Here is a 24,975-nt window from a genome sequence, read left to right as displayed (position 1 = left end):
AAGACATCCATCAGCTTGGTAGGGAACAGCACATGCAAAGTCACTGTGCTTCAGATTTGCACAATGTCCACCAGCTTGTAGGACAATGTGCTACAAAGGGAAACACCAAGACTCAGGCATTGACCTCAGCTCAGCAAGGGGCCTATGTAAGCTCAGTGAGGCGGTGGCTGAGGGACCAGAAAGTGAGCTCTCCAGGGAGAAGCCCTCCACCCCAGTGCTCATGGGCTTTCCTATACCAGAGAAAAAAATGACAGTAGAGTGCAGAAGGCAGCGGTAGTGGGCGGTGACTACCAGCCTTCTTGTAAAGGTGGGTCATTCAGGTTTCTGAAGGCTGCATCTCTGCTGAAGGTATTCTGGGGGAGCACAGCCTTCCTTGATCTGTGGGCCAGGCCCTGAGTGTCCAGCAGGGTCTGTTCTGTGAGCTGAAGCCTCAAGGCACAGAGCCACAGGATCGCAGAGGAGGGCTGTAGCCTCGGGGCTCACTGTGCCAGGGACAAGGCTCATTTCTGTTTTCATGAGAGCTGTGGAGTGGGTAAGTGTGACTGCGGTGGGGGCGGCAACATCGCACCCCATAAAGCACAAGAGAGCACCAGGAGTTGCTGACACCGCAGCCCTGCTGGAGGCCCAGCTTGATGGCTCGTTAGACAGCAGTGACGAAGTGTCTGGACAGGCACCGTGTAGTCCACACCCTGGACCACAGTTTACAAATATGCTCTACAAAGAGAAAACCACGAGGAAGCATGGAGGGTCAGGACACCTAGTTGGGGATCTGGGGTGTGGCACGTCTTGGGGAGACACAGGTCTGCAACTGGTCTTGAACTGGTCCCTGCTGAGAACGGCCAAAGGACAGAACAGCCTGGCCCTCCCTCCAGAGACAGAAGACCGCAAGCTTGGGGTCAACTGTGAAGGGAACATCCTATTGCCATTCTGAGGACAAATTTCTTAACTCTCAAGTGCCACATGTTAACCTGATCACTGAAGACCCCGCCCTGCTACAGTCCTCACCACAGGACAGTCTCTGGCCATCTGTGAACTGGCCCTACCTGAAGCACAAAGGAAGGTGGTACATGTATGCCCAAGGCAGGTCCAAACCTCAGCACCCAATGGGGAATGTGGAGGTAACGGTGCCAACTTCCTCACATTGGCAGTGAGGGCTCAGCACAAACAAGGCCACCATGATCCAGGAGCAGAGCAGACTAGCAGCCTGTGGATCGTGGTAATTGGCTCTTGGAGACTGAGACCCAACATGGTGGTCACTTCCGGGAAGGGGAGAAAGGTCTGGAAGCTGTGCCATGGGTGCCCTGCTGGCTGCTTCCCACGTCCCATGGTGACTGGAGGTGAAGAGAAGAAAATGCAAAAAGTAAAGGTGCTCACATAAGGATGGCCACTGGGATGACCAGCGTGACTGCTATGAACCAGACGAGGCAATGCGGTTTCCTCTGTGGTAACCTGTACCACAGAGGATGGCCACCAGCAGAACCTCACTACATGTGCACCCAATGGATCATCTGAGAAAAGGGTCTGTGTCTCCTCTCCTCCAGCCCCAGCTGGCCACAGGACTGGTCTTCATCAAAAGAACAGAGGCAAGAGATATCTAATGGCCTCATGAAGCTAGGTTCACAAAACAGTCCCTCCATGAGGAAGGATAGTCCCCTGTGAGAAGAGAAAGGCCATGACACTGTGCAGAAGGTCATCTTGCTGTGTGGACAGCCACATGTTGCAGCACTGATGTTCTGAGGAAAAGTGGAGACCTTCCCCTGATGTGTGGGTGGGCCCTGCCTTACAGAGTGCGAAGCCGAACCTTGCAGAACCTCGAGCTTCGAGTCACGGGACACTCAAAGCCTGACACAAGGAAGAAGAAAGATCGCTTCAAATTCGAAAGTTGATGTGATTGTAGCAGGTCTACCATCCCACTGTTTGTTTTCCACACAAGAAACACATGCATTTTAAAAGCCATTAGTCTAAAAGCTAGCATTACTGGAACTTTGGCTTGTGATCCTATGTTCTGTTTTCGTATAAATTGACACTAACACATTTAAAATGCTGTTAGCTCAATCTTTGGATTCAAATGTATAAAGATATGATTCTGAGGCATCAACAACCGAGCGGAGCAGGTACAGGGCACAAGGGAGCAGGATGTTCACTTGTATGCTATTGTGTAAGGCGAAGCTGGTATAAACCGCTTCGGGATGCTCTGTATAATTCCCATGGAAACTGCAAAGCAATGCAGAAATCACACAAAAGGTAACAGGAGGGAATTTACATTTACGCCATTTAAAAAGCACACGACAGCTTTAGCAGCACAAGAGTCTGAAGAGGAAAAGGGTGTGTATCTGAAGACAGCAGTGGAAGCCGAGATGAAGCCAAACATAAAGAAAATCACCAGTGACCCGAGGGACAACTTCAGGCGGTATAACACATGTGTAATCCGAGTCCCAGGAGAGAGAGTACACAAAACATTTTTCAAATGTGATGAAACCCACAAACCCATAGATCCAAGAAACTCAGCCGACCTCAAGCGTAAGAAACAGGAAGAAAATGACTCCACCCTAATCAAACTGTTCAAGATTCGTGATAAAGAGTAAAGAAACAGAATGAAGATGTGTTAGAGATGCAGACGAGGATGCCTCAGGGGGAATGACGCAAGTGAGGAGACACAGAACATCCTGAGGGCTCTAGCCTGTCAGCCTAGAGTTCTGAACTAAGGGGGAGATAAAGACTTCATCAGGCAGCACGCTGAGGGCTTCCGTCTCCTACAAGCCACACTATGAGAGAGTGAAGGAAGCTGTGAGGGGGAAGTGGGGGAGTCTGCAAGTCAACTGATGAGCGGAGGGGCTGCCTTCTACTTTATCTTTAAAATTATTTTATTATTAGTGTGTGTGTGTGTGTGTGTGTGTGTGTGTGTGTACCAGAGTGCATATGTGAAGGCTGACGGCAACTTTCTGGAGTCAGTTCTCTCCTACCACTGTGGGTTTTGGGGATCAGACTCAGATCAGAAGGCTTGCTTGGCTGGTGCTTTTCACCTGTTGAGCCATCTCTCTGGCCCTTAATTAAATATCTTTAAAAGATGTAAACTTCAAACAACATATAGTTTACAACGTATAGACGTGAACAGTATGACAACAGCAGCAGGCAGTGGGGTGCTGGTAGAAGACTGTGGTAAAGTTGCTCAGAAGTGTTAAAATAGTATTACTTGAAGGTGAATCAAGGTCACCAAGTCACTCATGATTATGTCTTATATACACATACGTGTGTGTGTGTATGCCTGTGTGCAGTGCAAACACACACACACACACACACACACACACACACACACACACACACAGAGTACATAGTATATATCCTAAAAGGACCACAAAAATAAAATAGCAAAAAGTGACACAAAGTTACAGCTAAACGAGGTAAACCATGAATAAGCAACCAAATGAACAAAGAGTTACACAGAGTTATAGCTAGTAAAAAAAAAAAAAAAAAAAAAAAAAGGAAAAAGCCAAGAAAAAAATAAAAAAAACCAAAAAAAAGAAAAAAAAAAATAAAAAAAAAAAAAAAAAAAGATAGTAGGAAGAGAAAACAAACAGTAAGACGACGGACTGTCCCAGAGCACGGTGTGGGGCGAAGCAGTGTGAGCTCGGGGAAGGGCAGGGATGAAGCGGAAGTTTCGTGGCACTCACCAGGGCACCTAGCGCAAACACTGAGGCACTGAACACAGCTCCAAACGCACAAAGCAGAGGGGACAGGGCTACTCTCTTCGTGTTTATTTGATGACACCAGTGGGCAGAGAATAAGGAAGTGTGTAGAGGAGTCGGAAAACGCTGCCCAACAGTCACCGTGTTGACCTCTCTCTCCCACACGGCACGGACTCTTCAGTGTGCAAGTGGAATGCCCAATGGGATCAACCAAGCGCGGGGCCACAGAATGAATTTTTAAAAAACAAGTTTGAAAAGACTCGAGGCCTGTAAAGTATTCTCTCTGACAGTAAAGGAATTAAATGAGAAGCCAGTAAGAGAAAGCTATCTGGATCATTCTCACATATTTTGAAAGGCAGTTCCACACTTGTAGCTTGGCTTTGCATTCCAGTGTGTGTGACGTCACTTAATTCTCGTAGCCACCTGGGATAGCGTGTCACCAAACTAAGTCCAGGATCACGGAGTCGGAGGGACAGTCTGGGTGTTTCTATCCTAACCTCCACCATGACAGCAGTGGCCTCAGTACCTTATACCTGCTTGTCTTGCCTCTGGTGAAATGGGTGGAAATCACCACAGAAGGTGACCTGGAGCTGCAAGGCCACCACTCCTGGGCCCTGGTCTGGCGGCTTATCCTTTCTAGGGACATGGGGCACAGGCCTGACTCTGTATCTGGGTTGTGGGCTGTGCCTGGGGCCCTGACATGTACAGGCCCAGAACACGTATAAAATAATTTCTTCTTACAAATCAAGGAAACTGCCAGTGGACAAGCACCTAAGCCACGGCAGCCAGGCCGCTGGATGCAGCAGTCACAGCTTCCATAAAGTGCGCATTTACGGCTTTCCTGGGGAATGTTCCACCTTGGTACAAATTATTCCCAGATCAGTGGGCCCCTAAATTGCAGGGCACTCAGTGACCCTCGTCCAATTACAGCCCCAGACAGCTGGTAGTGTGTGTCTCCCAGTTGCAATTAGAAGTGGGATCTGCTGGCTAGAGGCCCACAGTGGGTGGGTTCTGGGTGCAGGAGGGGGAAAAGGTGGTGCTGGACTTCGTGGTGTTGTTAGTGGGAGCAGCTCTGGCAAATGGGCCTACACATGCGTGTTTGTGTGAGCTCCGAGAGATGAGGGATCGTGAGACCCTGCTGGGCCAGGCCAGCCAATGCATTTAAGAACTAGCGAGTTCTTGCCAGGCATGGAAGTACACGACTTTAACCCCAGCATGCAGAAAGCAGAGGCAGGCAGATCTCGGAGTTTGAGGCCAGCCCGGTCTACAGAGGGACAGCTAGGACTACACAGAGAAACCCTGTCTCAAAACAAAACAACAACAAAGAATGAGTTCTTGCAGTGTTGGGACACAAAGCAACCTAAGGGTCCAAGAAGGAGTCTGGTTATGATGTGGGATGTCACAAGCTGGAAGCTTTGGCCTGTGGGGCTCTATCCCCGGAGAATAGTCAGCTTGAAGCCCCTGCAGCTACTCATGAAACCTGGGAGGCAGCCAGGCCAGCGCGTGCTGGCTTGTAATCACCAAACCCAACTATAGGGCCTTCCTGGGCCTTGGGTGAGGATGAAGAGAAGCAGGAGTGGCAGCTGATGAGGCAGAGTGGTAGCTGTCTCTGCCATGCTTGGTGCCTGAGGCTATGCCGAGATGGTCTGACAGGGACTCATGCCATTTGCCTTCAGCTCCTCTCACACACTGTAGCTCCAGGAACAACCACAGGCGCTTTGCACCTGCAATGAGTTACAGGCATGGGCTCTTGCACCAAGGATGTCAGGTGGCAAGGATCAAGTGCAAAAAGATGTTCCACATTCCGGAGGCCGGCTCCCTGTGAGTCTTCGGCCTATAGCCTGGCCCATGAGGTAAGTGGCCTCTCCACCCAGTCATGGACACTACTCCTTGCAGTTTGGCAAGGGAAAGAGTCTAGTGCGAATGAGCAGGAGAAAACAGATGCTGAATTTGGTACCGAGACAATGTGCAGAGCAGAAGAACCAAGAGTCCAGAGCCCCAACCTCCCAGGGGAGAAAGGAATCACTCTACAGTCAGACTCCACAGACCCATGTGGGCCTACGCCTGTGGCCAAGAGGCTGGGCTCTTTGGTGGGAGCTCAACGGGTGTTTCTGTGGGTCGTGGGACTGGGGCATATAGTCTCGCCAAGCCCGAGTTCTAAGAGAGCTGCTGTCCATACCCTGAGGTGAAAGGATGAGGTGGAGAGATGGCATGAAAGCCCCTCAGATCTCCAGAAACACAATTACATGTACCCCCTCAGACACATGCGTGTGATCTGATGTTTCTTCAAATGACAGCCACTCTCTATGCCTGTCACAGCTGAGCGGGTGGTGCCACCATTCAGGACACTTCACGTTTATGTATGTATGTAAGTATGTATGTGTGCATGGGAAAATGCCATAGTGCACATGGAGATCAGAGCACAACCCAAGGAAGCCTGCTTTCTCACGTGGGTTCAGGGGACTGAACTCAAGTCGTCAGACTTGGTGGCAAGCTCCTTTACCCGCTCGGCTCCAAGTTTATGTTTCAGGCATTTGAAACGCTCTGTGGTACATGCATTCCGAGGTGCTGCCTTCTGAACCCTTGAAGAAGCAGTTTGTTTAAAAAATGGAAGAAACACTTGGGCCTTCCTGTGCCCAGGGCTTTGCCAGGTTCAGGTCGTTCCATGGGGCCAGGGCCCTGAAAATTATATTGGCTACGGACTTCCCAAAGTCCTTGAGAACACTTACCTTGAGCTGAAAAACCAAGAGAATGACAAGAGGATAGTGGGCCCTGCAGGGAGGTTGTGGCCGGTACAGAGAATCCCCCCACCCTACTCCACTCTAACTGCTGCTCAGGTTAAGAAGAAACAGACTCAACACAGGGGGAGAGCCAGCCTCAGCCCAGCTGACCACACGGGCCAGCCTTCTCTGACTGGAGCTCCCCCACCCCCGCTTTCCTCCATTTCATTTGACCAGTAGGCTGCCTGGAAGCCAGCGCTGTGGAGACAGGTGTGTGGACAGTAAAAGTATTCTGTGTGAGGGGTTCCCTCAGGTCCCCCCTTCCCATGCTGCATTCCTCCCAACTCCCGCTGAGGGACTGACAGATGGTATCTTCAGGCTGGCCTGCCCCAGCTCCCAGTGTGTGTGGGGGAGCGTCTGAGACACGTGCCCACACCCGAGTGCTCGGCACCCTCACAGGTTGGTGCTATCCTTGCTGCGACCTGGGGACATCGTTCCCATCTTTAGAGATAGGAAACCTACACAGGAAATGAAGCCTCCTACTCTCAAGAGACAGGAGAGAAACTATAGCAGTGCTAAACAAAGTTGCCTGTGGGCACAGACTGCATTCCTAGTTAGAGAAGGAGAGAGCAGGGAAGAAAGCTGCGGGGCCCAGGTTCTCAGGCCCATGCAGCAGGCTGTCCTCCACCTGCATCAGGTATACGGCCTTAATGTACATATGCGTAGGTGTACAAACACGTGCATGTCACAGGACAGATACGCAGACATGCAGGGATGTGCGTGGACACACCCGTGGGCTATGCTGAGCCCGCCAGTTCCCAGGCATGATCATGGCACCCGTGTTGTGCTGACCATGGTGGAGGTGACATCAGCTACTCCTACCATGGGCTTGACACTCTAACTTAAAAACAAGTAACACCACACAAAGGCTTCTTTTGTGCACGCTGAGGCTGCGGGGCTTCACCAATAATAGGAGCTGAAAGTGATTTATTTCTCTGGATTAAAGGTCAGCTCGGCAAAGCAACAGTGCAAACTTCTATTACCTCATTCATGTTGCCCTGAGCAAGGCAGGGGAAGGAGGGGGAGAGAGAGAAAATGAGAGAGAGGGGGGAGGAAGCCAGAGACAGAGAGAGGGAGAGACAGATAAAGGGGAAGAGGGAGAATGAGAAGGAAGGAGAGGAGGAGAGAAACAGGGGGGAAGAGGAGAGAGAAAAATGGAGAGAGGGTACGAGGGAAGGAGAGAAGGAGAGAGGCAGGTACAGTCCTCTGTGGTTCGTCAGGCCACAGAATGTCTTCCAGCAGCTCAGTGAACCAAAAGGCGTTCATCCTTGCTAGGATTTAGCTGTGGGATGAAGCTTTTTATACATCTAACACTAGGAAATGTCAAGGTCTGAATGTGAGAAGTGAAATCCCTCTGCTGTTGGAGGGTTTGGATCTGCTCACGCTGGTCAGAGGCGAATACGCAAACTCGACTACACCCCTGCCGCTCTAACGGACACCTGAGTGTGGCGCACAGTTGCTATGGGCGATCTATATTTGTCTCCATCAGTGAGTGCTGCAGACCGCGGCATCTCACAGCACTCTCTGCACGTTGCACACCGCGCACTGTGACTGCCGTGCCGTGGGCAGGGCCCCGGGCTTCTTGGCAGGGCTTCCAGATGGTGCTCCAGCAGAGGACCTGCTGGGGAAGGCTGCTATGTGTGTAGCTCTGTGACGTCGGCACAGAGCTGAGCACCAGGGCCTGCGCAATGGTGCGAGCCGCATTTGAGGATAGCGCTGCAGGAAGCAGCAGGGCCCAGGGGCCCACCCGTCTCTTCCAGGCCCCAGAACACAGGACCTGTGAGTTACGTGGAATGTACTTCTTCCTCCCGGGGACAGGTGTCTGGTATCAAGCAGAAGACCACGTGGGGAATTTCATGGGTGCTGCGGCTGCGGTGGGCTAGGCTTGGAGCTAGGACATCATGACTTGGAAAGAACATGAAGATCATCAGCTTAGAGGCCTTCAGCCTTACGATGGTGTATGAGTGACAGGTGCTTAGCAGTAACCATGCCCTGGGGGTCTCCTGGGCTGGTCATGTGTGATAGGATCCTCTCTCTTGTTGTGAAGGTGAACCACAAGTCCATGGTCAGCTGTGACACCCAGGGACCACTGGCAGTCTTCTATGTGGGCAACTGGTTGTAACCTGAAGCTTCCAACAGGACACAGCCTTGTCAGAGTCAAGGAGCATCTAGACTTGGCCTTTGTCCAGACTCTGGGCATACAGCTCCCGAAATCCCTGGAACCTTGGTAGGGCTGCCTTGGGGGAGGTGTATTCTGTTATCTACAACAAATCCATGCAGACAATGCCACTCCTGGGGTAAGGTTGGCCACAGAGATGCCTGGCATGAGCTTTCTGTTCGCCAGACCCCAGGGCCACTGCTGAAGCTGGCCAGGGTCACCAATTCCAACGGCAAGTTCTTTAACCATGCCCACACAGTGAATCACAACTCAGACCAGGACACCCAAGCTTTATGACTGATGAGTCGGGAACCCAAAGAGACCGAGTATCTTCCTTTGGTCTTTGGCCTATTGTGAAAAGTGTACTTCACATTATACAGAATCTCAACAAAAGGTCCCTGAATTCTGTGAGATGACCTACATGTCATCTGACTGAACATGGCTGTGGGAACACCAGCTCATAGCCAAATTGGACAGAGGGTATGGAACACCTGGACTTGCGGCTTGTAATGGCGGGTGTCTGGTGAGGGACTCTGTTTCCGGATACTGTTAGGTTGAGACTATGGTCTCTCAGAGCTAAAGGGCCACAGTTTAACCCACCCATAAGCATCATTTCCACAAGACCTGGTCTGGCACTGGCACTGGTCTGCCTCACAGTCAAAGCGCCCGACAGGCTCAGGAACCTCACAACTGACCGTCACCGCTGGGTCGGAGTGCAGCAGTGGCCATGGGGCTTCTGTGGATGTGCTGTGATCCCTGCCTCACATGTACTTGACCAGGCCCTGGGGGAGGGGACAGGGATCCTGCAGTGCTTCAGAGCTCTTAGAGGGCCTGGGTTTACAGTGAGATGCAGGACATGTGGATGAAAACACAGGCTCCGGTGTGTGGCCTCACCTGGCTTTGTGTCAACGAGATGTTAGTGCATCAGTTCCGTGAACTCTGTGTCCAGATGGTTCCTGGACTTGCCGGGGCTAACCTGAAGGTGACCTGTATCCATAGCACTGAGAGCCACCATGCTGTGTGGGTGTGGGGCCATGTTGGTGAGGTGCTGCTGCCTGAGGGACAGGGGCAGCCCAGGCTTCACTGACTAGGTGTCTGAGGCCTGTTCTCTGTGCCAGGGCCTAGACGTGTCAATAGCTCATTGCATACAGCCAGCTACTCATTCTAGTGGCTGCTCTCCTGTTACTGCAAGGTTGAACGTACTTCCTCTCTGGCGCTCACAGAAGTTGGAACCCACCACCGATGTAGGAACGAGAAAACGGTGGGGTCCCCAGTCAAGTAGAGAGGGGATTTCTGGGACAGATGAGGATGATGGCACGAGGACGTTCGAGACCTTAAAAAGTAAAGTCTAGACATCCTGGTTAACCACAAGCAGACCGTGCATACCTCCAGCCAATTGACAGGGATGAGCACACCAAAGGAGCAGCTTGCATGGGTTAGTGTCTTCAGTGGACAGAGACTTAAGTGTCTAGACTCAGCACTAAAATATGACAGAGGTTGAGACTGGTACCCACAGCTCTCGGTAGAGTAGAGAGAAGGTAGTGACTAACTCCTTATTTCCAGCAGTGGGCAGTGTGGGCTGGGGCAGGGAGGACAGATCGTGAGACTCATGCAGCTCTCCTGGCTCAGGGTGATGGGTAGATGGACAGCACCACGATGTCACACGCCCTTGGATTAATTTGCAGGATGAAGTTGTCCCTGCCCTCATCCCCAACACAAGCGCATGAGCATCTGGTAAGGGCAGGCCTGTTGTGAGGAATGGAGACCTGGGCCCAGGGTCTGGGCTGCCCTGGTGTCTATGATAACTGTCTATGGGAGCCCAAGCACAGTAGGAGGTGTGAATAGCCTCCCCCTGTACCTGCAGGAGACACAGCCAGAGCTGCAGCTCTCAGAATGGCATCTAGCCTGGTCTAGAGGGAGGCCTGGGCAGAAAGAGGGAACCAGGTAACCAGAGGAACCAGCCCGGCAGGAGGGAGGCACTCTAGTAAGCCACCTGGTGACCTGCCCCAGAGAAAGGAGGAATGAGGGGACCTCTGAGAACAGCAAGATTGACGCTTCAGCCAGAGCCAGATCTGTGCTCACCTCATAGTGGAAGTCCATGCAGGTCAGGTCCAGCCAGCACTTGTCCCCACGGATCTTGATTAGACCCTGCAGGAGGAGGCAAGAGAGAGGACAGCATCAGTCATGGGCTGGCAGTTGAGATACAAGGACCGCAAACAGGATTTACTTTTAGGCACAAGAAGTGGCCAATCCCCAAAGGCCATGTAGCTGTGCTTCAAAGAATAAGGGAGGGGCTTATTTCTTGTGGGAAGTACTCCAAGAGGTGAAATCCAAACAGCTGTGTGATAAGCACACGCAGGCTCCTTCTGAGGACTCAAAGCCAACATGCTCACAGCGGGAATGTACAGTCAGGGCCTCTGTGCTCTTTGGGGCAGTGTGTTGGGGATGGAAATCAGGGCCTTGCCCATTTTAAGTAATCACTAAGCTGCACCCGTGAACCGTTCTGTACTTTCTTTAAAACCATCTTTTAGGAGTTAGGAAGATAGCTCACTTAGCAAAGTGCTTGCTGGACAAACATGGGGGCTTGAGTTCAGTGCTCTGAGTCCATACAAAAAGCTGCCCAACGAGGGTGCACATTCACCGTCCCAGCCCTGGGGAAGCGGAGATGGATAGGTACTGGCCAGCCAGTCTCACCTGCTTGGTGAGCTTTAAGCCAGTGAGAGTTCATGGTTGTCTGAAGGCCTCCACATGCATGCATGTTTGTGGAACCTCACACATATGTACCTACATGCGCGACCCCCTCCCCCACCACAAGAAAAAAAGCAAACAGGCCGAGGAGAGCGCTTACAGAACAAACTTTAGGACCTTAAGACCTTAAAAAAAAATCTGGATGTGGTGGCATCCATCTGCAATGCCAACCCTGAGGGACAGGGGCAGGAGGGTCCTAAAGGCTCACTGGCTAGCTAGGCTAATTGGTGAGCTCCAGGTTCAGTAAGAGATGGTTTGGTGTGACGGAAAACACCCTGTATCCATCAGCATGTGCAACCACGCTCCTGTACACACGCCACACACAAACACCACAAAGCTATCACAATTATGAAGTTGTATCTTTTAGGGAAGAACTGTGTAGATCCCACACTGCAGATACCCTGGACGCCAGCAAAGAAAGGCTTGCCAGCTGCACCTCAAAAGGTTCAAAAGTTTCCGTGGGAGAAGAAATGAGCTTCTGCAATCTGTGGCTGCTCTTGCCGATAAGCAGTGTTGATGGGAAGCCCGGCTCGGGCTGTCAGTGTCTCTGTGAGCAGAGCGTGCTGTGCTGGGCATACTGGGCAATGGAGGGAGCGGTTTCCAGGAGCTCCCGTGAGTCAGATGAGAGCTTAGGCAGAGCAGCTGAGAGTGGGAGTAGCACCTAGCAGTTGGTCCCTGGCTCTGCCTCAGCCACCTCCGTATTCTGCCTACAGGTGGTACTGGGCCTGTCCACCTTCTCTCAGGGAAGCCAGGGGCAGGTGACTTGCTTGCAAATCACAGGCAAGTGTTCCTAAAAGAACTAAAATCTTGGCTTGAGATACAGAGATTCAACTCTAAGTTCTGTCATTTCCACATTAGCTAAGAGGGAAGGTAGGTATAACCTAGCCTTCTGAGATGGTAGCTCCTGTAGCTACAACTGTCCTGGGGAGTTCCTTTGGCTCCATCTGCCACTATCCATCTATCTACCCACCATACATTTATATACAATCCATCCATCCACCATCATCCACCACCATCTAATACTCATATACCACTCATTCCCCACCACCCATCCCTCAACCATTTATCCATCCATCTATCTAACCCGCCACCCATCTACACACCACCCAATATTCATCCCTCATCCATTCACTTATCTGTCATCCAACCACCTAGCACCCACCCATCCATTTCCCACCATCATTATCCACTCATCAAACATCCATCCATCCATCCATCCATCCATCCATCCATCCATCCATCCACATACTGTCCACCCAATCCCCCACCCATCAACCACCTACTCACTGGTCCATCCACCATCAATCTACTACAAGCTTGTAGACCTGGACTGAGTGCCCATGAGGTCTGGGTGTACATTAAAAAAAAAAAAAAAAAAGACTCATCCTAATACAGGAGAAAGTTCAAAAAGGGGTCTTAAGTTGCTTTGACAAAGTGGCACAGATAAGTGACAAAAACAACAGAAATGCATTTCTCATTTCTGGGGACTAAAAATCCAAAATGAAGGGGCTGGCATGGTTGGTTTTATCAAGGGTCCACTTCTGAATTGTAGACAACTGGCCTCCTGTGACAGCCTGGTGTGGACAGATGGTGAAGGCTTCTCTGGGGACCCTTTTTATCAGGGCACTTATAGCATTCACAAAGGTGCCCTCCACAGAGAAATCAGAAGATAGAAGGCCCCTTCTCATATTATCTCACTAGGGCTTGGGATTTGAGCTTGCAAGTGGATGGGGAGATGGGAAAACCCCGGGGAGAGGGTGTGCTGGCTAGTTTTATGTCAGTTTGACACAAGTAGCATGGTTTTAAAAGACACAACCGCAACTGAAAAGATCCTGCACCAGAGTGGGCAAGCTGTGGTGTATTTTCTTGGCTGATGATTGATGTGAAAATGCCCAGATCACTATGGGTGGTGATCCCCGGGCTGGTGGTCCTGGGTGCTGTAAGAATGCCGCTCAACAAGCCAGTAAGCAACACTCCTCCATAGTCTCAGCATCAGTTCAATTCAAGCAGGTGCCTTCCCTGCTTGAGTTTCTGCTCCGACTTCCCTTAGTGATGGACCATTATCTCCAAGTGTAAGATGAAATAAACCCTTTCCTCCCCAGGTCATGGAGCTTTATCCCAAAAACTGAAACCCTAACTAAGACAGAGTGGCATACCAGGAGAGGCCAGGGACTGCCCCAGGAGCAATGGGAGAGTGGCCTGTGGATGCTGGGGTGGTGGGTGGGAGGTCTGTCTGGGGCAGAGAGAAAAGCGAGAAGCCAACATGGTGAGCCAGAAAGCCCCTGAGAACCTAGATTAGATCATTGGTGGAGAGTGTGAGGTTCACTCGAGACAGCGGGTGGTGTTTATTATGGCATACTAGGCTGCTCAGAAAGCCCATGATCCACGGGGAGTCCACAAGAATGGGTCACCAGACCTCTCAGCAAGGCTGAGACTGCTGTCCACTAGCTGAATGGGTTAGTCTAGGCCTCCTGACAGCCATTCTAACAAAAGAGAGCACACAGAAATCACGCTAAACAGCACCTTCCCAGACATACTGAGGTCAACACAAATGACCTTCTCACACTGGGAGTATGTGAGGCAGCTGAGGATCTCAACAGGGCCTGGTGGCACATAGTTTGGCTCTCTGGCTGCTGTGGGGCCAGCAATGGCTTCTGCAGCCATCCAAGCAAAGTAACCTGGACAGTGTGAGGCTGTGTGGGAAGCAGGACACATCTAGTTCCAGACATGCTCACAGAGGGGGCCCAGGAGACAGGCTCAGCAGTAGATCTGATTTTGAAAGCTGAAAGGGGCCATGTCCACATAGAGATGCCAGCCCGAGGCCCCTTAAAGGAGCCACTGACATGTAGGATCCAAGTGATCACGAGGGTGTTGGGACTACACAAACTTAACAGCACCTATGGGAACACGTGAGTACTCACACCAGGGCTACAAGTGACACACGTGACACCACCTAATGGGTGCTGGCTTGTGAAGGCTGGTTTTAGAGGGAGCACTCTCTCTTCAGAAGCAATGTCTCCAGGGTGTCACAGACTCCACAGGGCTCCCAGCAATCCTGACACCACAGGGGAGCTGTGTGCACTGCAGGGAGCTGAACGGTGTTCTGCACCCCCCCACCCCCCACCCGGGAGCACTCTATTTAAAGACTCGATGGATGAGTTACTCAGACAACCGAGTTACCTCTGGGGAAACAAAAACATTCAGACTACAAGCCCTGGGGATGGCGTCCGGTGGAACTCCCACCCTGTGAGGCCATGATCACATGGACACGGTGTTGCGGGACAGGTCTGACAGTCCAGTGCCTGAAGGCTCCCAGCTCTGCAAAGCCCTGTTCTGTGTGTCCACCAAGTGGAAGGACTGGCTGCTGAGAGAACACAGCTACTGGGTAGGGAAGGGAGCGCCACCATCAGGGATAACCCCGATGTCCATGGGCTGCACAAGGCTCTGTATCCCTCAGAACCTGAGAGAGAGAGAGGGGCTCTTTGGAGATTCACACCAGGAAGGGAAGAAAAAAACAAAATAATTAAAATGTCACTCAAACTCGAAGCTGAGCTGAGACACTTAGAAACCTGAGGCATTCTTCAGGAGCGGAGGGCGTTCGAGCTCCTCCCATCCACTCGCTCCTGCTGCAGATGTCAGACTTCCCACGGGTCTTTCTTTCAGAGTGTCAGAGGAACAAAGCCTTCTTTGAGCCTTTTTCAGCCCAAAATTAATTTAGGGGAAAAAAAAATGGCACAGACAGGCCTTAGCATGCCAGACCTAAAGGGAGCCGAGTGACCCTCAATCCCTGTGACCCTCATGCTTTCGGCCTGGGAAGGACAGCATCGTGACGCTGGAATGCTCCAGACTGATGGAAGATATCTTGGCCTCCAGTGAGTGGGGATGAGTGTGTTCCTGTCTAGAGGCTCCCGACCGCAATTCTGCTTCTTAGAAACTCCCACTCGGCAACGGAAACCTCCATGCTGGAAAAGCCGTGCCACGAATCTGCTTTGGATGCCTAACCCTCTGGCCTGGTGTAAGAGGCCTGTGGCCTGAAAAGGGCTGAGGTCCCTTTGTACCCCCTCAGAAAGGGCTTGATGGAGTTTAGAGCTATGTTGGCATCTCAAAGGCAACTAGGAATGGGGCTCTGGGCATCAGGCGGGCCAGAACTGAATTCCTGACGGAATGCCCGGGGGTTCTACAAGCTGTGTCAGGGGTACACTTTACCTATCAGCATTGGAGTGACTGCTGCCCACTCGATCTCAAGCCCCCGCCTTATGTGATGTGGGCACAGGCTCTACAGCTTTCTCAAGGCCCACTTGTTTCCAAGTGCAGTGCACAGCGCACAGTCCCCCATCCTTGTGGAGGGGCACCGGGCTTTCCTAACTTGGGCCAGTGGTACTCATGCCAACAGAGCTCATTAGTTGAGCTCCGGGTTGCAGAGCTCTCCTGACTCTGCCAACACAGGCAGCGCTGCTATGAAGAGACGGCGGCACTGCCCTGAAGGACAGGCTCAGCGCGTGACACCCTTTGTGGACCGTTCTAATGAAGGCGCCCTGGGCTCTGCACTGTGAAGACAGAGCTTTTCACTTGCAAGCACTGCTCAGTGTGTGCTTGGATGATTTGGAATCAGAGGGACCTGGGGCATGACGATTACCTGGCACTTCCAGGCTGGAGAGGAACTCCCACAGGCATCAGGGAAGGGCCATCTGTTCGCCCAAGAACTGAGAAAATGCATCCTCCAAGCAAACAGCCACGTGCTACCAGGTTGCCTGTGTGTATGTGTGTGGGAATGGGTACGGCAGATGGGCCCAGCACACAGTCTCTAGATGGTGGAGGCAGGTGCGTTAAGAGTTTCTTCAGTTCTAAAGCTCAGGGCAGCACAGAGCTGGGTAGAGCCTGGGGTTTTACATTTTGAGAATCTTCAGTGAAGACCTAGTTCCAAATGACAGAGGCTGCTCCTGTCCACATGACTAGGGCTACCCTGACCTGGCTAGCGCAGGCCAGAACCACAGTGCACCGAGCCCTGGATACCCAAGGACTTACAGGACGGTTTCACCCAAACGCCACTAGCACATACCTCACACTGACTCCTGAGCCAAGAGGTTAACTGGGAGATGTGTGTGAAAGCGCTGACAATGTTCGCTACAGCTGGCTGCCTTCAGGGTGCAGAGCCTGCAAAAATCCTTAGAACAGTCTGTCTCTCTGTAAAAACATCAGTTTGTCTTCTAGAAGTCCCGGGCCTCTCTTAGCTACTAATCCACTAGTTTTCCCGATGATGGGTCTGATTCACTGTCTCCTTGTGAAGCAACATGTGATTCAATAGCATCTTGCCACCTGCATCCACATGGTTTGTACACGTGTGCATGGAGGACACAGCGGGTTGGAAAAAAAAAAAAAGCACTTGAGAACAGAAACCAGTAGAGCTGTGAGGTTTCTGCACCATCCTTTGAAAAAGATCTCAGTACCTATGCATAACCTTTGATGGGCTACCGAGAACAGACGAGAGGGTTCTGAAAAGCTTTTGGCTGTGCTGTGCTAAGATGCTTTTATTAAGCCTCTGAGGGTAATGGCCTGTGTGAGACAAATAGCTGTTGATGGGGGCCTGATGCGGCTGCCAGGGGCCAGCCTGGGACAGCTATATGAGAGGCCTGCAATTGGGGATCAAAGGTCATGACACAGCAGACATGGGGTCCAAAGATTCCTGCGATGTCTCTGAGCAGAGTCAGAGGTCAGCCTTCTGAGTGTCCTGGGGGCTGATGGGCAGGCAGGAAGAAAGCCCCCTTTCTCTAGCTCTGCCCACGCTAATGCAATAAAGCCAATTAGAATGATTGCTCTCATTTCAGAGTTAGGATGCCCAGGACGAGGGGAATGGCAGGGACATCCGTTTCATTCTGTCTTCACAGGCGCACTCTGCATTCCAGCATTTATTTCATTATATTTAATACGATTTTACCAGCGGCACTCCGACTCTGAGAAAAGAGCCCGGCAACTTCAAAGCCTGTTTTTGTCTCGGTTCCTTAGCACCCGCTCTTCTCTGCTACTCATGTCTCCACCCTGCTCGCTAACTGCGCAGAGCCGCCCACAGGCCCACACTTCCGTGGCCTGAGCACCATCTCCTGAGGCATCCTGGGGGCGGCGCGCGCTAACACGGAAACTGCTTTTAAAATTATCCTGGTTCATCCCGTTCGGAACAGTCACTGGGCCTGCTGACATAAGCACAGCCAGCCTCCTGGCTAATGGGGACTCGGCTTTGCGGCAGTCTTGGAGTCCCCACCTTCTATCAACTGGGGGCTGCAGGCCGAGTGGCCCTGCTCTGAAGCAAACCTGAGTGGAAACAAAACTTCCTTCCACATGAGAAAATGACCCACAAGAAAATCTCTCAGGGTTTCTCCATATGCTGAGCATCTAGCCCCACCCCAACCATAAGCAAGATCTGCAGACACTCCACCTAACCCCAGCTACAGGCCCACACTGCACTCTGGGTAGGAGGGGATGGGCATCGCCCAGGGCTGACCAGGTGCTTCTGGGTATCTCCATGACCGCTGTCCACTCTTGGGATCTGCTGCCTTTTGTGGCAGCTGCTCAGTAAGCTCTTGGCTCAGGCTGGGCAATGTTTAGAACACCCTGGACACACTGCAGGCAGCCCTGGGGGCCGTCTCTTGCCTCTCCAGCAGGAGCTGCTCAACGGCCGACCTTATCAGCTGGCTCTTTCTTCTCAGAATATTTCCCACAGTTACCTGACCACACTCCCACTCACCGCCCAGGTCTTCTTTGGCCTCTCTGTTCATTGCTGAGTTGTCCTGGCTCTGAGAGGTCCTCTATAGCCCTAAGTTCCATGTGGCGTGAGACTTCTTAGATGCTGCTAGGGAGCAAGAACCGTGATCACTGTCAAGGCAGTATCTGCCTGGCTATTTCATGCAGGCCCAGCTGCCCTTCTGGGTCCTGCTCAAGTCCTGCACCTGATGGCTATTACATCCCCTTTCCTGCTCTCTGGACACACAGTGTTACACTGCAAGGCATGTTGCTATAGCTGCATCTCCCAGCATCCTGTGTATGAGCACAGGTGCTACCTGCTCTGGTGACAGATGGCTATGTTACGGTTTACATGAAGCACGTGTATACGTGGGTCTAACTTCTGACACAGGCCACTGTCCGGAGTCTGGCAGTCTGACAGGATGCACGCCTTTCCATCCCCACAAAGATTTCTCTCTGAGTCCTTTCTTGTCAGTTTCATGTCTTCCCTGTGACAGGGCAATCACAGTCTAGCTCAAGGATCCTGCGTGGCCACGAAGTCCCCTGAAGGGACAGTTGCTCCAGGAGCTTGCTGTGTGCTGTACACTGTACATCTGAGTGGTACCCATGCAGCTACCTTCCTCTGTGTGTTGCTCTGCTCTGTTGGGTCGTAAAAGACTGACATGTGGAGTTCTCTAGTGTCCTGCCATTCTGGGCAAAACTACAGGATATCTGCAGCTCTGGGCCTAAAGGACACATTGCTAGGGGCAGAACGGCTGTCCAAGGGCAGCTACACACACATATCCCCTGAAACAGGAATTTCTGTCGCAGGTCCCCAGCATCAGATGCTGCCATGCCGTTCTTACCCTTTCTGAAAGGCATGGTCTCTCTTGACTTCCCACACATTCGCCGGTGAATCTTGTACTTACCTTTGCAAAGAAAACACATGTCTTTTACCCTCGTTTCTATGGTTGCAACGTATGCTCTACATGTTGTATGTCAAAACTGTGTGCCAAAAAGGTTTTCCCAGTCTGTGGTTTCCTGTCTTTTAGGACAATGAAGTATAACGTCTCAACATTTTTTCTTTAATGGCTATACGCAAGCACTGTGGCACTGTCTGTAAGCCATGGCTTTGCTTTCTCCCTCGTCTCACCGGTGCTCTGGAATGGGACCCATAAAGAGCAGAGGATGAGGCCTGCTCCTGGACTCTGCTCTTCCACTCATGTATTTTTTTTCCAGCTTAGATCACTACCACACTTCAGCTCTAAAATCAGCGTTATCCTCTAACTTTGTTCTTTTTTAAAGATCCTCTGTATTTTCATATGCAATCCACAATCAGTCCGTTTCTCTAACACAGGCCATTGGGAGGTGATACTAATTGCCTTGAATCTGAAGATAAAACTGGGTAAGCCGGATGTAATGATGAATCTTTCTGATCCATGCAGATGGTCTGTGGCTCCATTTATAATCTTTGAAACTCCTTCCAGTCACATTGCACAGCTTCTGGGACACACATCTTAGGTACCCTTAAGCAGATTTACTATGAGGCTTTTGAGGGGCTTTGACGCAATAGGTCACACTCTCAGATTTTCTTTTATGGAATGGCTTAACAATTTGTAAAACATTGGGCTGGAGAGATGGCCCATTGTTTAAGAGTAGGAGCTGCTTTTCCAGGGGACAGGAGTTCAGTTCCCAGCACCCACATGATGGCTAACAACCAAGCATCTGTAACTCCGGTTCTGGAATCTGATGCCCTCCTCTGGTCTCCTCCGGCACACAGGCCCAGCACACAGGCACACTCATAGGCAAAAACACTCATATATAAAATCTCATATATAATATCTTCAAAAAACATACGATGTTAACCTTGTATCCTAGAACTTCATATTCATTTTAATAGTTACTTTTTAGATACCTTTTCTTCCTTCCTCCGGGGTGGCTAAAGGGCAGGGGAATATGGGAACAGGTTCTCCTGTAGCCTATTCTGGTCTTAAACTACACACATAGTCGAAGATACCCTCTGGAGGAGTGGTTACGAGAACAGGCACCCCGACATCTCTGATCTCATACATCTTCTTACGCTTTGTTTGTTTGTTTGTTTTTGAGACAGGGTTTCCCTGTGTAGCGATAGCTCTCATGAGACTCAGATCTGTAGACCAGGATGGCCTTGAAGTCATAGAGATCCACCTGCCTTTGCCTCCAAAGTGCTAGGATTAAAGGCGTGAGCCACAGCTTTTGTTTGTTTTTATTTTTGAAGATAGGCTTTCTGTATATAGCCTAGGCTTCTGTCTCCTAGGTTCTTGGGTTACAGGCAAGCTTCAATTGTGTATCGAAAAAGCTTTATAGATTGTGATGATAAAACGGCTCTTGATCTCTGTTTTGTTACTGTACCAAAGGACATGAACTGATTTTCAAAGGGTAACCAGCCTTGAATCCCCAAGATGAACCTGGGCCTTTTTTTAATTCAAGATTTCGCCGACCAACGTTTTAAGGGTTCCTGTGTCTTTGCGAGGGTCCTGAGCTCTGATCTTCATTTCTGTATGTCTTCATTAGGTCTGGGGTCACTGCCGGCTGGTTGCATGAGACACTTGGGGAACATTCCTCCTGCAGTGTTTTCTAAAGCATCAGTGTAGGACTGCTGTTGTTTCCCCCTGAAGTGTCTGACAGAGTTCACGGCGAAGCCAGCTGGGGTAAGGATTCTTTCTGGGATAGTTTTTCTTCTGTCGATTTCTAATTCAATTTCTTTAACAGACACAAAAGTATCCAGGTTTCCTGCTTCCTTTGTCTTGGTTTTGGTGGCTGCATTTGTCAAAGGCTCTGTCTGTCTCATCTGAGCTGTCAGAGCTGCAGGCCTGAAGCTTCCGTGACATCCCAGCTGACTCCACACAGACACACGTGCCGACCCTGGGGGATGCTTTCTCAGGAAGCCTTCGGTCACGTGCTGGCTGCGGCTCAATTCTGACCTGGAAGCTATTGACCCTGCAGGTTTCTGTCTTTGCTTCAGATGCTGCAGTTTCCTGTGTGGGAGTGAGGAGCATTAGGGCTCCCCCCTCCCCCCTGTAGGTGCTGTAGCTAGGGGAGAGCACGTGGAGCTGGAGGGCGGGGCACGCGCACACTTGAGCAGTGGTCAAGGCCGCGTTTACTGACCGCCTTAGCGTGAGACGCAGAATGCCAGTCCTTACACCACTGCAGAGTCTGAGCCTTGATCTCTCATCTCATTCAGGATGAATGATGTAGAACACCCTGTTCATCCATAGCAGCCATTCTCATCGCACAGAGAGCCGACTGTTTAGCTTACACGATGTTCCATTAAAATCTACAGTCCTAAATTCTTTGTTGTTGTTTTGAGACAGAGTCTCACTGTGTAGCTCCGGCTGTCCCGGAACTATCTATAGACCAGGCTGGGCTCAAACTCAGAGATCCACCTGCTTCTGCCTCCCAAGTGATGGGGAGAACAGCGGGGATCAGGGCTGGCTGACTAGTAAATTCTTAACTTCTAAAATATGAAGCAAACATAAAGAAAAAACAGTATCAGAATTAGCACGTTATGTGCATATATGGAAATGTCACGATGAGACCCGTTATATTATACAATAAATATATGCTAATTTTAAAGTTAAATATCAAGAAAACTGGCAGCACAAGCTGTTAAGGAACAGCACAGAGACAGGAACTGTGTGGAGACTGGTGCCAACTCAGGACCCACCGCAGAGACGCAGCCCAGATGCAAGGTCAGGGCGAAGGACAACCTCTCTGTCCCTGACCTGACAAGTCCTTTCACTTGTTATTTACCAGAGCTCTCTGCCTCATCTCTACCCTCACGGGCCCACAGCACCTCTGTAGGTGAAGCCCACAGCAGCGCAGGTTCTCCAGGAAGACAGGAGCACTGGGAAGGGACTGCCCCCAACATGTGCTCCTCCAAACTATGAGGCTGGAGGAGGGAGGTGTATGAAGAGACAGGTTCTCAGCTTTTCTGAACTCTAGGGGTCAATGTGAAAAGCAAGTGGTCTCCCCTTGGGTACTGTGCAGGCCTGAGAAGTACCAGCAACAAAGACGCTGGCTTGATTCCCAGAGTCTCAGCAAAGGAGACTGTTAGCCTGTTGCTCGGCACAGTTCATCGGGACAGAGCTAACCAAGGACAGAGCTGGTTCCAGAGTTTGCATGGGAAATCCATCTCTGCCTGACGTCGAGGCCCTGCCTGGTAGTCCTAGACGAGGAGCTGGGGTTGCTGACAGGCACTCAGAACACTGCTGGATGAGAAACATGTAATTCTCACTGCACACACACTCTCCAACAGAACAAGATCAAGAAGCATAAAAGAATTAAAAAAAAAAAAAAGCATCACTAAAGGTAATCTACTGCCTTAAATGCTGGCTTTACACCCACGTCGCTACTGTTTCCTGAAGTAGGAGAGCCTCCACCTCGATGTGGCTGAAACTGATGCACTAAGAAAAACATCACAGTCTGGTGGGATGGAGGCGGGAGGCCTTCCTGGAGTGAGGGAGCCACGTGAGGCTGCACTACTCCTGCAGTCGAGAAAAAGAGGAGGGCAGTGGCTCCAGCTTTATCTACAGTGCTCCCGCACTGGCCACAGCCCCACCATGCAAGGCTGGGAAGCATGCGGACACCTGGGGACTCAGGGCTCTAAGAGCAAGCTGCCTGGTGCGCGGCAGAGAGAGGCACGCGGCGCTGTAACTTTCCACTGGGTCCTGATCCTCACAGACTCCCTCTTGCAAGGAGCCTGTTCTGCCTTCTGAGGCCTGCCCCTGTCCTTTGTGGGGAAGGTGTCGGGAGTTAGTGAGTGCTGCCACCATTACCACAGCAGTATGGTTCGCTTGGCTTGGGGCGAGCATCTGTGACCTGGGTTCATGACTGAGGTGAAGAAAAGACTAGCCAGAGTGCTGGGCACTACTGTGGCCCTCTAGCTGGTGTACCTGTGTTGTTCTCTCTGCGGTAGGTCACCCTGACTGGCCCATTAGCAGTAGACTGTCCCCTAAAATCACCTTGATTTCAATGGAACCAAGAACCAGAAGAGGAAACAGATTCCTTCCTTGCTGTGCTGTAGGAAACGGGGTGATAGGAGGCCATGCCATGGTAGGCAGCAGCAGAGGTGGCAGCACTTGGCTAAGCTGGATCTCCCCAGGCCCTGAGGGATGTGGTTTCTGAGGGAATGCATGGGCAAATAGGCTTGAGGGAATTCCTATGCCCCTAACCCATCCTTCCTCAGTATAGGCTAACCTCATCAGGTCTAGAAATAACTCTTGAGCTGCCACACACTTAATGGCTTGAGGAGATCAGGACACACATTCTCACGACACCTCCTCTCACTGAGACACCAGATGTCTCCATCACCCAAGAAGGATCCCTTGTGTCTCTTCCTATGGCCTACCCAAAGAGGCTACCTGGAATACCTGTTCTGGAGCCTTTTGTAAAGGACTCTGTGTGTGTGCCTGTGTGTCTGTATGTGTGTTTGTGTGTGTGTGTGTCTGTCTCTGTGTCTGTTTGTGTGTGTGTCTGTGTGTATATAGATGTGTGTCTGTCTGTGTCTCTGTGTATACTTGTGTTTCTTTGTGCGTGTGGTGTCCTTTATGTCAGACTTCCCTCACTCACAGATCCTCACATTTGGGTCTGTAACATTGCTGCAGTATAACTGTCGTGGAATTAAGCAGTTTGTCTCCTAGAGTTTGTTTTCATACGAAACTGCTATGGCTATTCAATGTCTTGGCATTTTGGGCTTGGTGTGGTGACTCACATCTTTAATCCCAGCACTGAGGAGGTAGAGGCAGGAGGAGCTCTGCGAGTTCGAGGCCAGCCTAATACACATAGCAAGTTCCAGGCCAAACAGGACTACATAGAAGGATCTTGTTTTAAAAACAAAACAAAACAAACTCAAAACCCAAAAATAACTTTGGTATCTCCATAGTAATGTAAGAGTCAATTTATCAATTCCTGGTAAAATCTGTGTTTATGTCTGATGTTTTGGGAAATCTTCAGTACTCGGGTCCACAAACATGGTATAGCTCCCCATGGTCTCCAGTCCCCTTTAACCCTCCCCAGAACAGTTTTGTAGCAAGAGTATAATTTAGATGTTATTATATTTTTATTTTTAAAATATTTTTACTTTTTTTTGTGGGTGGTTGTGTGGTGGTTTGAATAAGAATAGCCCCTATAGACTCATATAACTGAATGCTTAGTCACCCAGGAGTGGCACTATTTGAAAAGATTAGGAGGTGTGGCCTTGCTGGAGGAAGTGTGTCACTGGAGGTGGGCTTTGAGGTTTCTGTTTCCGTCTGTCTCCGTCTCTTTCTCTGCCTACGGATCAGGATGTAGAACTCTCAGCTACTTCTCCAACACCACGTCAGCCTGTGTTCCATCAGGCTTCCAACCATGATGATAATGGGCTAACGTCTGAAACTGTAAGCGAGCCCCTAATTAAACGCTTTCTCTTGTTAGAGTTGCCTTGGTCATGGTGTCTCTTCACAGCAATAGAATGGTGACTAAGATTATGGCACTGAGCATTGACCCAGTATGGTGCACACATTAGACACGAGCTCTACCACTACCTGTTGACTTTATATTGAGGCCCAGCTGGCCTTATGTGTCCTCTGTAGCCCAGGCTGCCTGTGCTTATGATCCTCCTGCCTCAGCCTCCCACAGAGCTGGGATTATATGCCTGTATTACCAGACTAGCTTGGATTATATTATAAATGTTACATTTGAAAATTCCATTTTCTGATAGTTTCTACAGCACATAGCTTACAGTGACTTGTTGAGATGGCTCAGGCGGTCACCAAGCCTGGTCTCTACTGTCTCTCCTGACTTTGACATCTGAGAGGAAGCTGGCAGGTAATTTTGAAGACTGTCCCCACAGAAGGCTCGCTGATGTCCT

General features: G+C 50.7%; 1 protein-coding gene across 1 annotated transcript in view; it reads right to left on the bottom strand.

The window, feature by feature from the left end:
* Nucleotides 1-24,975, bottom strand: part of LOC129674438 (lipase maturation factor 1) — a gene marked incomplete at its 5' end in the record, with an annotated part of 67,732 nt that overhangs the window by 16,760 nt on the left and 25,997 nt on the right. Inside the window, one exon of the mRNA XM_055604395.1 lies at nucleotides 10,707-10,772. Coding sequence (XP_055460370.1) covers nucleotides 10,707-10,772 — 66 coding nt within the window. The remainder of the gene's footprint in view (nucleotides 1-10,706; nucleotides 10,773-24,975) is intronic.

Source organism: Psammomys obesus, unplaced genomic scaffold (assembly GCF_907164565.1).
Source record: "Psammomys obesus unplaced genomic scaffold, mPsaObe1.curated_primary_1811, whole genome shotgun sequence".
In the NCBI taxonomy this organism is placed as follows: Eukaryota; Metazoa; Chordata; class Mammalia; order Rodentia; family Muridae; genus Psammomys; species Psammomys obesus.
This window is presented reverse-complemented; position numbering and strand designations above follow the sequence as displayed.